This window comes from Lygodium microphyllum, chromosome 28, assembly GCF_053477565.2.
Source record: "Lygodium microphyllum isolate KBCC chromosome 28, Lygodium_microphyllum_v1.1.10, whole genome shotgun sequence".
In the NCBI taxonomy this organism is placed as follows: Eukaryota; Viridiplantae; Streptophyta; class Polypodiopsida; order Schizaeales; family Lygodiaceae; genus Lygodium; species Lygodium microphyllum.
Window position 1 is genome coordinate 110,361,312 of NC_141162.1, and position 12,996 is coordinate 110,374,307.

Below are 12,996 nucleotides of genomic sequence, written 5' to 3' on the forward strand. Positions count from 1 at the left end.
ACTAGGCAACATCTCGGGAAACAGTAGACAATTGTGCAACAAATGTAGGCGACAACTAGAGCAAAGAGAATCTCAAGAATTACGAATTTTGAATGATAGCGACAATGTCTAACTAATGGTGACAAGTCCAGCTAATGACATCAATAGCAAATGCAAGCATCAAGCAGTAAGCAACAACTCCTAGATATAGGCGACAGCTCGAAGATGCAGACAACAACTCACAGGTGGATATAAAGGCTAGAATCAAGCGCCAAATGATAGCGGAGAGTGATGGGAAGCTCTGACAGCAATGTCCTCCACAAATGGCGTATGGGCGTTAGAGATACAACCCCTAAAACCTACAAAAACGAGATTGGGAGAGAATGGTGAACTGCATGCCTATTTATAGAAAGTTTATAACACCCAAATTAGGGTTTGGCATGTGGGACACAGTAACTCTCTAAAATCACATTTCTTTTTAAAATAATAAGGTTTCTTCATTAATTAAGCGTGGTTTGGGGTTGTTTAAGTCAGACCAATGCAATTTTAGCTCAACACCCCCTCCCCCTAAAACTAACTTGAAGTCCATACATGCTTAATGTTGTGTGTTGGGACTAATTGTTGCACCCTTGTATCTTTCACCATTGTAAACAATTTGTTCATTCTCCTATGTTCATTCAATCACCTTCTTCTCTCCATGTTTGCTTTTCTTTCCTTTCCATTGCACACTCTCATGAGGTATTTCTTCCAACACTCCTCTTCAAGATGGGTATCCTTCACACAACGTGGACATTTAGGCTTCTCTAAATTGGTGATATAGCCCAAAGAAGACTTCTTATCCTGCTTTTTCTTCTTGTTCTTAGCCTTCTTATCTTTCTAGTTACCCCCTTCAATCCTACAATAAAGATTCAATAAAGTTGGATTCACTAGTACCAAACTCCTTGAGTCGCTCTTCGTGCTCCACAACAAGCAAAGCCAGCGCTTCCCATAGAAGAGTCTCTTGAACCCTGAAGGTAAGCAAGTTGGTGTAGAAGATGTCGTACTTGGGAGATGGCAACTAAGAAGAATCACCACCATATCCTTCAATGAGATCATCTTGCCAAGGGATGCAAGTTCATCTCACATGTCCTCTATCTTATTGATGTGATCCAGCATAGAAGAGGAATCATCAACAGAAAGCATCCAGAGTTTCTTCTCATAGTGATATGGTGGGCAAAGGTCTTCTAATGACATTCGCTCCCACTCAAATTTCCACCGTTCAAATGGTCTTATCCCTTGCAGTCCATCATCATTACTCAATGTACTAGATGGATGTTTGAATCCACCTTCCTTAATTACACCCTTGAGGAGGACATATATTTTGATTGGTCTCTAGGTTTTGTTGTGCCCAATAAGCCGAATCATGTCTACAGTCTACCTCAAGCTCCCTATGGCCTGAAGCGCGCACCTAGGACCTAGTATCAATGGATTGATCGCTTCTTCTTCGCCATGGCTTTTGTAAATCAAATCACAACCCCAACCTTTGCTTTCAGTTGGAGGCCTTCCAGTATGTGCTCACCATTCGGTATATTGACAATTTGATTTTGACAAGTAGCTTTTCAACAAAGATTCTGCGGATGTGAGGGATCCTCAACACTAAGCTCGATATGACAAAACTTGATATCCTCTTTTCTTAGTCTTGAGATATATTAGCTACCTCATGTGAAGAAAACTACTAGGGTTTGCACTAAGGACACACAGAGTTTACGACCACGATAGAAACACAAAGAGATAGACAGACATAGGGGGCAAAACTCAAACCCTAAAGGCAAAACTCAAAACTTAAACCCTAAATGCAAAACTCAAACCCTAAACGCAAAACTTAAAACTCAAACACAAACAAAAGAAGGGAGAGAGAGAACACAACTCTGAAGTAAATGAACGCTGTAAATGAATATAAGAGTGTACAGTGTGCTCAAGGACAGAGCAATGTCAGAGTGTGACGTCCACTGGAGACAGATCCCAAGTCTGTGATGACTGAGGCTGGAAATTGGTAAACACAACAGTGTACCACCAATCAGAGGCTGGAAACTGTGCACAGTCTGCTGTAAATAGCAAGCTGAAACAGTGTCTGATGTGACTGGCGATGACCGGATGATCAGATCGCAGTAAATGATGATGTCGCTAGCAACTGACGTCACCATGGATGAAGGCACCAGCAGCAAGAGCAAACACAGATGAAGTGGCAGCAGTCTTGAGGGGCTGAACAGCCTGGGAGGAAACTGATGACTGAAATCTGCACGTGGAGTGAGAAACCTACACAGACGGAATAAGGCTGAATGGGGGCAGCTTGTCTATTTATAGATATGGAAGGGCGCCCTAAAAATTAGGGTTTCCACTAAACTCTCTCGAACCGCTCCCTTTTTTAGGGTTTTTACTCTAAAAGAGCATTTTTTAGTACGTTTTGGGGTTGTTTAAGAGACTAATCAACAAGTTATGCATATTTTAGCTCAACACCCCCTCTCAAGCCCAAAACTGAGCCAAAAGGTTAGGCCAGCCATTGTGATGTTTACTTACCCCAAGGCATCTCACCCCACAACAGCCAAGGCATCGAACAAAGGGTACATGTCGGCTACCTAGTAGCCTACCAAGACTAAAGAGGCGATGGTTATCTTACCGAGGGAATCCAAGTAGCCACCCCAAATAGGACAGGGCATCGGACAAAAGGTGCACGTCGGCTGCCCAATGGCCTACCAAGCCCTACAAAGGCAGATGGAACTACGTGGAACTTTTTTTTTAAAACAAGTGAGGTAAAGTTTATGGGATGCAGCCGATTGAGTAATAGTGACCCAGAAGACGGGAGTAGGGAGGAAACACATCACAAATCAGAACAAGCTAACCATCCACTCGGGGTGTTGATGACGAGGAAAAATAGGTGATAAGGTATCCATGTGATGAAGAAGGATGGTGGTGGGGTAACAACAACCACCAATGGAAACAGCTTAGGATCTGCTCAAGTGGGGCTCTGCACAATGAGATGCAAAGTATACTACATATTGAAGAATGCTCATGCAACAGGTACCACTTGGACAATGTCCCTCATGGGAAAATTGTTCACTTGCCCAAGCGCCCTAGTACAAAGATGATGAAATCATGCAATGCAAAGGGTAAGGTACAACAAGGGGAAGAAGCTGATGTCAAAGACAAAGTGTTGAAGCCTGAAGAATACCCAGAAGGGTAGGAATCCCCTCTCAACCTAGATGTAGATGTCGAAGAAGGAAGAAGAGTCTGATGTCAATCTTCTATGGTGCCGAGAACCGTAAGGAATGAAAGAAGAGGAAGTGGATGAAGTGGATGAAGCCCCCCGCTAGAAAAGCAAGATAGAAGTCGCCACCATGATAGCATCGAGAGAGATGATGCACAATCCGCCTCAGGAGGGAAAACTGCCATGCTGAAAGAAAAGCAAACACTCCTAGGATGATAAAACCATGAAAGGAACGGTGCACATCCCCACGTCTCTAGCCCAGGTAAGACCAAAGCAATCTGCAAGTTAGCCCTACACTAAAAGACAAAACCCTACAAAAGAGATGAGAATCTACAAACACAGAGGTTAGTGGTGAGATGCTCCAAAGCAAAACATAACAGAAAGGAAATCTAACTCAAAATAAATGCAATGAATGTGTATGTATGTAAGTAAATGTAGCAGAAGTCCAAAATGAAAAAGCTAAGGACAATGAATCCTATGGGCCCGACTCTAAGAGCGCGAAAAATGAATGCTAGACTGACCTGGGGTATCCGAAAGGACCTAGAGACATGCTAGTCTAAGAAGATGGCCACCATCGCGTAGGTCCAGTAGCAAGGCTCTGCCAAGGGAACGCTTGACGAGGTAGGGAGGAAGGTGAGATAAATGCATAAAGTGCAGCGGAATCGGAATTGATAGAGCAATCAATCAGTCCCTTAGGGGTAGTGAAAGAGAAGGGCTACTGAGGCTGTACTCGAGCCACATAACCAGCAGCAACAACAGGTGCTGAAGGAGCAAATGAAGCAGGAGTGGAAGGCGTAGCCCCACTGGACTGTGCAGTCGCAGCGGTCTGCTAAGGCTTTTTAGGTGGAAGACCTTGGGCCTTGGAGCGACACTCCTCGTCCACATGGCCTGCTCTCTAGTAGGGTGTGCAAAATCCGTTTTTCTTAGGGAGTTGCTGCCAGATAGGTCTAGATTCTTTGGTTCCATCTGAGGAAGAGGAGCCACCCTTTGACTGGCTTGCCTTCGCATCTTGCGAGTTCTTGCCATTGGTGGTTTTCCCTCCCGAAGAAGAGGCAGCCAACCCCCTCTGCTCTGAATAAGGCTATGATGAGGAATTCTTGTGGACTTGATTATGCAGCCTCGCGTAACGCAAGAATTGGTACTCAAACACGTAGAAGGTTGGCAATAGAGATTGGGAGATGATGTGTTGAATGAAATTAAAGTAATTTTCGGGCAACTTATTCAAGAAGAATGTAACATGATCATCATCTAACTTTGGAGAGCCACTAGTGGCGAACCCAACAAGTAACCGCCTATATTCTGTGAGAGTGCGCAGCGGAAGAAGAACACGAACACGGAGGAGAGGAAATACGAACACGGAGGGAGAGAGAGAGAGAAAGCAGAAAATAAGGAAGAGAAATCTGCACTGACTGAAATGAATGCTGAATACACTGAAATGGACTGATCAGTCCCTGCACGCAGCCCGAAGCGTCAGTGAGGACACCAGATCAGGCTGATGATGATGGCAGCACCACCACGGGGGAGAAGGAGTGTCGGAATCTGCAAGAAGACAAGTGACCAAGTGGGGAGGGGGGCTGCCAATAAATAGGCAACGGACAAACCCTAAAATGGGTGCAAACCCTAAAATGGGCGCAAACCCTAAAAGTGCCCTAAAATGGGCGCCCCACAACAGTGACCAAAAAGTGGCCGGGCAGCCAGTGGCTGCCCACTAAAAGAGGCCAAAAAGAAATACACAACCTAAGACAGCCAGTTGAGAGTGACTAGCCTCCCCCATCATAACACATGACAGACATGTCAGAGCTCCTAATGTCCTCGTCTGACTCAGACTGAGGCTCACAGGCAGGAGATGACAAGGCATGACAAACATGACTGCTAACACCCCCTCTCAGATCCTGGATGTGGCTGAAGGCCAAGGGAGAAACGGATCCTGGGGTGGCAAGAGGAATGCCAAGGTCGATGAAGTCCGTCGATGTAGACTGCCGCTGAAGGAGCTCCTCACGATCCTGGAAAGCCCCCTCTAAAACACTAGGGGCCAGGTAATCCACAACCGCATCACCGAGATCGTCCCCCTCTGAAAGGGATGGGGGGTACGAGGGAACCACCGGAGAAGAAGGTGGGGGATGAGAAGGAACCTGTGGAATAGAAGGTGCACAAGCGGGAACGGGTGTAGCAATAGACTGCCGTGGAGGACCCTGCATCAAAGAAGGGGAATGGAGCCTATAAAGCCCGCTCTCCTGCCAACCTGTAGATAAGACAGCTCCTGTAGAAGAATCCTCAATAACAACGGCATACTCGGTGAAGATCACTCGTGTGCCAAGCCTCGTAAGGCCATAAACTGAGAGGAGGGGAAGGCCCAAGTCCGGAACATGTAGGGCCTGTGAAAGGAAGCTCGTAGGTCGGTCTGTAAACAAAGGCAATGTGCCAACACCACTAATAGGCACCGATAAAATGTCACCAACAGTGACTAAACCCTCTGATGGACGGAGATCCTGTAACAAATCACCTCGGGGAGTCATATGACTCGAAGCACCACTGTCCACTAACCAAGGCTGTGCAGAAGACATTGCAGCCACGGAAGAAGGATCCTCCTCCAAAGCATGGATATGAAGGAACACTGACTCATGGGTAACAGCTGGTGTAGAGGTAGAAGAAGGCTCCGATGTAGATTCACCCTTCGCTCCCGGACGAAGGTGAGGGTACTTCTTCCAACATTTCTCCTCGGGATGTGTCCCTTTCCCACAGTGTGGGCACTTCGGTCTCTCTGAATCTAAGTCAGAGCCTGAAGAACTGTCCTTCTTCTTAGCCTTTGACTTCGTCTTCTTCTTCGTCTGTCCTCCCGAACCTGCAACAAAGGCTCTAGTGGAGTCGGATCCACTAGCACTGACCTCTCTGAGTCGCTCGTCATGCTCCAAGACAAGCGGGGATAGCTCCTCCCATAGAAGCTTCTCACGGGTCCTCGATGTAAGAAGGCTGGTGTAGAAGACATCAAACAGAGGCGATGGCAGCTGAGTCAACAGAATCATCGCCATATCCTCAGACGATATCATACGACCGAGGGATGCAAGCTCATCCCTCATATCTTGTAATCTGTTGATGTGGTCCTTCATGGAAGGACTATCATCAATAGCGAGCATCCGCAACTTCTTTTCAAGAGATATCCGGTGGGCAAACGTCTTCTGTTGATAGAGAGATGCGAGCTTTCTCTACACGTCCACTGCAGTCTTCAACCTGTGAACATGAACAAGGACAGAATCCTGCAAACTCAGAAAGAGGAAAGATCTGGCTCTAGAATTGAGCCGATCCCATAAGGCTGCACGATCCATAGATGTCCCATCTGCGGGATCCACCATAGGCCGGGGAGTAGGAACAGAAACAAGCTCCCAAAGATCGAAGGAGTCCAAGATACACTCCACCTTGCAGGACCATAAAGAAAAGTTGGAGCCATCCAACCGGTCCTCTCTGGGCAGCTGAGGAAGTACGGGTACCTGTACAGTGGGTACCAAAGGCTGCATCGTCGGCCCACTGGAAGGGGATCGCCGAGATACATGAATAGAAGGGGGACGAGAACGAGGAATAGACTCCGTATGACGATCCTCGCGATAGAAATCACGCCTCCGTTCAGATGAGTGTTGAGACAAAAGTTCGTCATCTAAATCATCAAAACCTGTAGACTGATGATAAGACATCTTCCAATCTGCAAATACCAAACACCAAAGAAAACTGTGCCGATGCCGAAGAATGACCACCAGATGGGTCACCAACCACCAGAAGAACCACCAAACGCCAGGAAATCAGGTCGCCTATCACCAGGAGGTGAAAACGCAGCTGTGTAGGGCACAAAATCCGGAGGGAAAGTTGCCAGGTACCAAAACGCAGCCAAGAAGAGAAGCACCAGCTGGAGATAAGCCGCCGGGAGGGAATACGACCACCTTGGATGCAAAACGCAGCTTGTAGGGGAGTCGCCCAGCTGAAGAGAAGGCCGCCCAGCTGAAAACGCAAGGAAACCGGGGCTGGTTGATGACGTGGCAGCCTCTGGAAGGGGCTGATGCAGCAAACGCAAATAGTCAGACCACCTATGCAGCAAACGCAAATATTCAAACCACCTGGAGGGGCCGCCTGGCTGTTGGAGAGAAGGGGGGCAGCAACAGATGATAGGTGTGGTCTCTCTCCAGTCAATGAAGACCTCCGTGCTCTCAGTTTGGCGATGATACCATGTGAGAGTGCGCAGCGGAAGAACACGAACACGGAGGAGAGGAAATACGAACACGGAGGGAGAGAGAGAGAGAAAGCAGAAAATAAGGAAGAGAAATCTGCACTAACTGAAATGAATGCTGAATACACTGAAATGGACTGATCAGTCCCTGCACGCAGCCCGAAGCGTCAGTGAGGACACCAGATCAGGCTGATGATGATGGCAGCACCACCACGAGGGAGAAGGAGTGTCAGAATCTGCAAGAAGACAAGTGACCAAGTGGGGAGGGGGGCTGCCAATAAATAGGCAACGGACAAACCCTAACCCTAACCCTAAAATGGGCGCAAACCCTAAAAGTGCCCTAAAATAGGCGCCCCACAACAGTGACCAAAAAGTGGCTGGGCAGCCAGTGGCTGCCCACTAAAAGAGGCCAAAAAGAAATACACAACCTAAGACAGCCAGTCGAGAGTGACTAGCCTCCCCCATCATAACACATGACAGACATGTCAGAGCTCCTAATGTCCTCGTCTGACTCAGACTGAGGCTCACAGGCAGGAGATGACAAGGCATGACAAACATGACTGCTAACATATTCAGCCAGCTTGACTTTCAAATCATCCCCTTTCTTCATAGAGAACTCTTGAAACTCAAAGTCGAGATTGATGCGCCGAGTACGATCATGAGCCACATAGCCGTCAAGAAGGTGACTCCAACGCTCTGACGCGAGCAAGAAGTGTTGCAACTGAGAGTGAAACTCAGGAAGCAATCCCTACATCAGCTCAACATTGACTGTGGCATTGCGGGCTCTCCATTGACAGATGTAATCAGGATGAGATCGTTGAGAGTCCAGCATAGGCTCTAGACCAATGATGAGGTCCCAAAGACCCTGAGACTCAAGCACTTGTTGCATGAAATTAGACCAAGTGGTGAAATTTGACCCCTTAAAACGTGTCTTATCCGTGAAGGCATTCTTGGCCGTGGCAACAGGAGTGGTAGTGCTCAGAGATGGATAGTGTGAAAATGTGTAGTGTAGGTAGGATGGGAAAGTGGAGTACACTTGGAAATGGGCCCCAGAGTGCCCACCAGGCATGCGGGTAGTGTGCAAGGTGGATCCATAGGTAGGGATGGGCTGACGAGGCATGGGCATGGTAGCCACATGAGGAACCCAAGGAGGTGGGATGGGGATACGGAAAGCAGGAGATGGGAATCCCTGCGTAGGTGTAAACCAAGGAGAGTGTGAAGACGCACCATAAGCTAAGGATGGAAACCCCTGCGTATAAGTGGTCATGGGAGAGGTGAAGCTGGGGATAGTGAGGGGGATGCCCATCACAATCGACCCAAGAGTTATGGGTGTGCTCATTTACTGAAAGATGAGAGGCACTGTGTTAAAGGGTGGAATTCCCCATAACGAAGTACCATGGTGCAAAGAGGTAGAGAATGGGGTGGAGAAGGAAAATGTCCTAGAAGCAGAGATAGAAGATCCAACCCCTAGGGTGTGTGATGCAGATGTGGAGTGTAATCCAAGGTTTTGGAAAGAGGATGAGAGGTGTAATATAGAAGAGGGTGGGATGGGAGGGAAATGGGAAGTGTGTATGATATGCTCAAATGAAACAAAAGCTGTAGATGTATCTGAATTTCGTTTGCTTCATAAGTCCTCCTCTATTGAAGTTCACATACGAAAAGCCATCCGGATCCTGTACCTCAAAAGAAGAAACATGCAAGGGTTTTGATTCATGCAACACAAAAGAATTATACAAACCTGACATCGGACTTGGTTGAGATGATGAAGATGGATCGCCAGACATTCCGAATGCCGTACGTCCTTCATGATCGAAGAGGTCGCCAGCCTCACCAACTGGTCCGAATATGGTAGCAAAACTGGTAGAAGGGGTGTAAACATCACCGTACTTATTGCGATAGTGCTCCTCAAAGTCCTCCTCTGTCATGTTAGTGAAATCTAGTGAAGGTGGAGCCACCGAGTCCATAATGCCGTCTCAGGGCCTCCAATGATGGAGAAGCCTGAAAAGACATCATACGAACTGGAAAAGAAGGTGTCTGGGACATTGTGATTCAGTTATGAGTTATATTGTGTGCCTCGCACAAAGACTAGCTCTCCACAATATCCGCAGGATACTCTTTACAAGACCATCGGCTCTGATACCATGTGAAGAAAATTGCTAGGGTTTGCACTGAGAACACATAGAGTGTACAACCACGACAAAAACACAAAGAGACAGACACAGACACAAAGAGCAAAACTCAAACCCTAAATGCAAAACTCAAAACTCAAACCCTAAATGCAAAACTCCAAAACTCAAACCCTAAACGCAAAACTCAAAACTCAAACACAAACAGAAAAAGGGAGAGAGTTAACGCAACTCTAAAGTGAATGAATGTAAGAGTGTACAATGTGCTCAAGGACAGAGCAATGTCGGAGTGTGACGTCCACCGGAGACGGATCCCAAGTCTATGACCACCAGTCGGAGTGTAGGAGTGTTGAATAGTAAATGGCAACAGACTGGTCACCAAAACTCAGCAGTCTGGAGGCTGGAAATTGGTAAACGCAGCAATGTACCACCGATCTGAGGTTGGAAACTGTGCATAGTCTGCAATAAATAACAGGCTGAAACAATGTCTGATGTGACTCGCAATAACTAGATGATTAGATCGCAGCACATGATGATGGCGCCAGCAACTAACATCAGCATGGATGAAGGCGCCAGCAACAGGAGCAAACATGTATGGAGTGGTAGCAGTCTGGTCAGCCACATGGGAGGAGGCTGATGGCTCAAATCTGCACGTGGGATGAGAAACCTGCACAAACGGAATAAGGCTGAATTTGGGCAGCCTGTCTATTTATAGATGTGAAAGGGCGCCCCAAAAATTAGGGTTTCCACTAAACTTTCTCGAACCGCTCCTTGTTTTAGGGTTTCCACTGAACTCTCTTAAACCGCTCCCCATTTTAGGGTTTTTATTCTAAAATAGCATTTATTAGTGTGTTTTGGGATTGTTTAAGAGGCTAATCAGCAAGTAATACATATTTTAGCTCAACACCTCAGAGAATCTTCATCTCAGAACAATTGTACATCTTACAATTGCTCATAGAGTTTGGCATGACTACTTGCAAGACTATCTCTTGCACCATGTGACATGGACCCTAATTCCAAGCTATTTTTTGTAGATGGGATTGAACTAGCGAATGCTCCCCCCTACCATACTCTAGTTCAGTCCCTCGTATGGCTCATCCATACTCAAACCACTCATTTCATTTCTAGTGACCCTTTTCTCTTCCTTCATGAAGCAACCTCTCTGTTCTCTTTGGCATGCTGCTCTTCAAGTTTTGTACTACCTCGAAGACATCTGTTCTCATGGGATTATGTATGAAGAGGAAATCACTCTTAGGCTATTTAAATTTAGATTGATCACTACACTTGGATTCTAAACTCTTCCACAAACTAGCATGGTGTGGACTGATGGTATGGGATAAAAACAATTGCAATGGGGGTTTGGCTTGACATGTTGCTAGTCCCGAGCTAGGGGATGAGTCTATTTGTCTCTACAGCTAGAAGGTGAGTCTTATAATCCATGCCTTTACGTTTCTTTCTTCACTCCTATGGATTGTGTCATGTCATGTGTGCAAATTGGAAATCTATGGGTGTGTTTCACCAAACAAAAAACCTATGCAAAGTATATGCAAGTATTTATGTGAGCATACATTTATGTGCGACAAATTGACATCCATTAGTGGAAGCTTCTCATTGGCATTAAAGCTGCCAATTCGTTAGCATCACCTCTATATATTTGTCCCGTCAATGTTTGCCCACGATTCTCTAACAACATTTCCTTCACAAGAATTGTAAGCTTAGCATGTTATCTCACTCTAGTCACAAGATTGCATGGAACATTGCCACAAATCAACTATATTTCTTGAGTGCTTCCAGTCTTTTCACCAAATATGTCTTGATCTGTTTCTTTCAATTTTCTTTCCCCTTTGACAAGCCATATTTAGCTAATCCACAAGAGTGCTAACTTGTCATTTATCTAGGCATTGGCCGTGCTAGGAAGAACATTTTGCTGTGTATTTGGTGCTACCCACTAGGACACACAATGTCACTATGGCCCAAAAGCCAATGTGTCACATGACTTTTGACAGGTCAATCAGAGGTCAAATATGACTCTAACTGCTACCTTGCCACTTACTCTACCCCCATTAATCTCAACAAAATCATGGCACATGGCCATTCCACCTCCAGCAGTAGCTTTGGAAGCTTTAGATAAAGCACAAGGAAAGAATTAGATGCTGCCATTTATGTTTTGTCTTTGCACTGCCTGTCCAAGCAGGTTTCTTTGTTGTTAAATAAGCCCACAGAATTGTGATAGTAGCGAGCCTTCAAATAAATGCAGCCATGGCCCACTCATGTGATGGTCTGCAACGAATCAAAAAAATGCACATCATCACTTCTATACAACAACACAACTCTTTCAGAGGCCATTACTTTATCGGCCACCTTACCAGGAAGTCAGGTGGTAATTGCAACAGCAGCACAAGCAATGTATGGATAATGACATGATGGTGGCTACATTATTCATTCTAATATATCAGACTTGTCTTGTTTCCAAAGAGATCCAAGATGCAAAATCCTGCGAATCTATCATACATTAGCAAAAGCAGCCCAAGCACAGTATGACATGATTGTGGTTACAACATTAATGCTAATGCATTAGACTTGCCTTGTCTACAAATGCAAAATCCTGCGAATCTATCAAGGCAAATGCATCGAGATACTTACAGAAAACTTTGAATATCCCGAGACAACATTAGTGATCTTCAGCAACCTGGTCTCTTCGAACTTGCTTCTTTTAGCATCTCCAGAGCAGAAGCGATTATGAGAAGCGAATCCCTGTTGGAAGCTTTCTCTAATGAGAAATATTGTCAACAACAACCATGGAAGGAAGCCAAAAACGGCTAACAGCGTGTACCTGGGAAGCGATGCATCTCGGAGCTTCACATGAGAGGGCAGTATTCCTTCGCGATGCAAGGTAGCTGACAGCTCTGCGACAAGCCCAGCGATGGCGACAAATGGCTGATGCCATATACCATAAACCTTAGGTGGCTTCACTTATAAGGCAACTCCCACGTTGTCGAAGCCTGGCCCTTTTTAGACAAGTTTTTTTCCATAATTCAATTCAGACCCGTAATCCGCCAGCCAAAAACCTTTGAAATTTTTTTATTTGTAAAGAAACCACATATTGATAATTTCTGGAAGAGCAGCAATGATATGTTGGTACATACTACTAGGCGCTCCGCGCCTAGACTCAGCCCGGCGCTTCGCATCGGGACGGGCGCGATTTTTGCGGGCGGGGGTGGGTGTTGCACGCGTGGCACCCGCCCTCGCGTTCTCTTTTTTTTATTGTGGGGGACGTGGGGGGCTGCCACGTGGCACCCACCCCCTCACCTCTCCTTAACTAATAGTAAAGATGAGGGTAGATCCATCCTATTGGAAGATATCGATTTGTAAATGACTTATATACATTGGTAAATTGTACAAGGGCACATTGTAATAACAGTTGGCAAGATTTA

At 46.1% G+C, this 12,996-nt stretch overlaps 1 protein-coding gene across 2 annotated transcripts in view; it reads right to left on the reverse strand.

The window, feature by feature from the left end:
* Positions 1-12,565, reverse strand: part of LOC148011864 (uncharacterized) — a 72,736-nt gene extending 60,171 nt beyond the window's left edge. Inside the window, exons 1-2 of one of the 2 annotated variants that reach the window (XM_087670194.1) lie at positions 12,396-12,565; positions 12,206-12,316 (exon numbers count right to left, since the gene is read on the reverse strand). In XM_087670194.1, the coding sequence (XP_087526320.1) occupies positions 12,206-12,316; positions 12,396-12,509 (225 nt within the window). In that variant the 5' untranslated portion in view covers positions 12,510-12,565. The remainder of the gene's footprint in view (positions 1-12,205; positions 12,317-12,395) is intronic. The other variant, XM_087670193.1, reaches the window with a different exon arrangement.
* Positions 12,566-12,996: the final 431 nt, after the last annotated feature.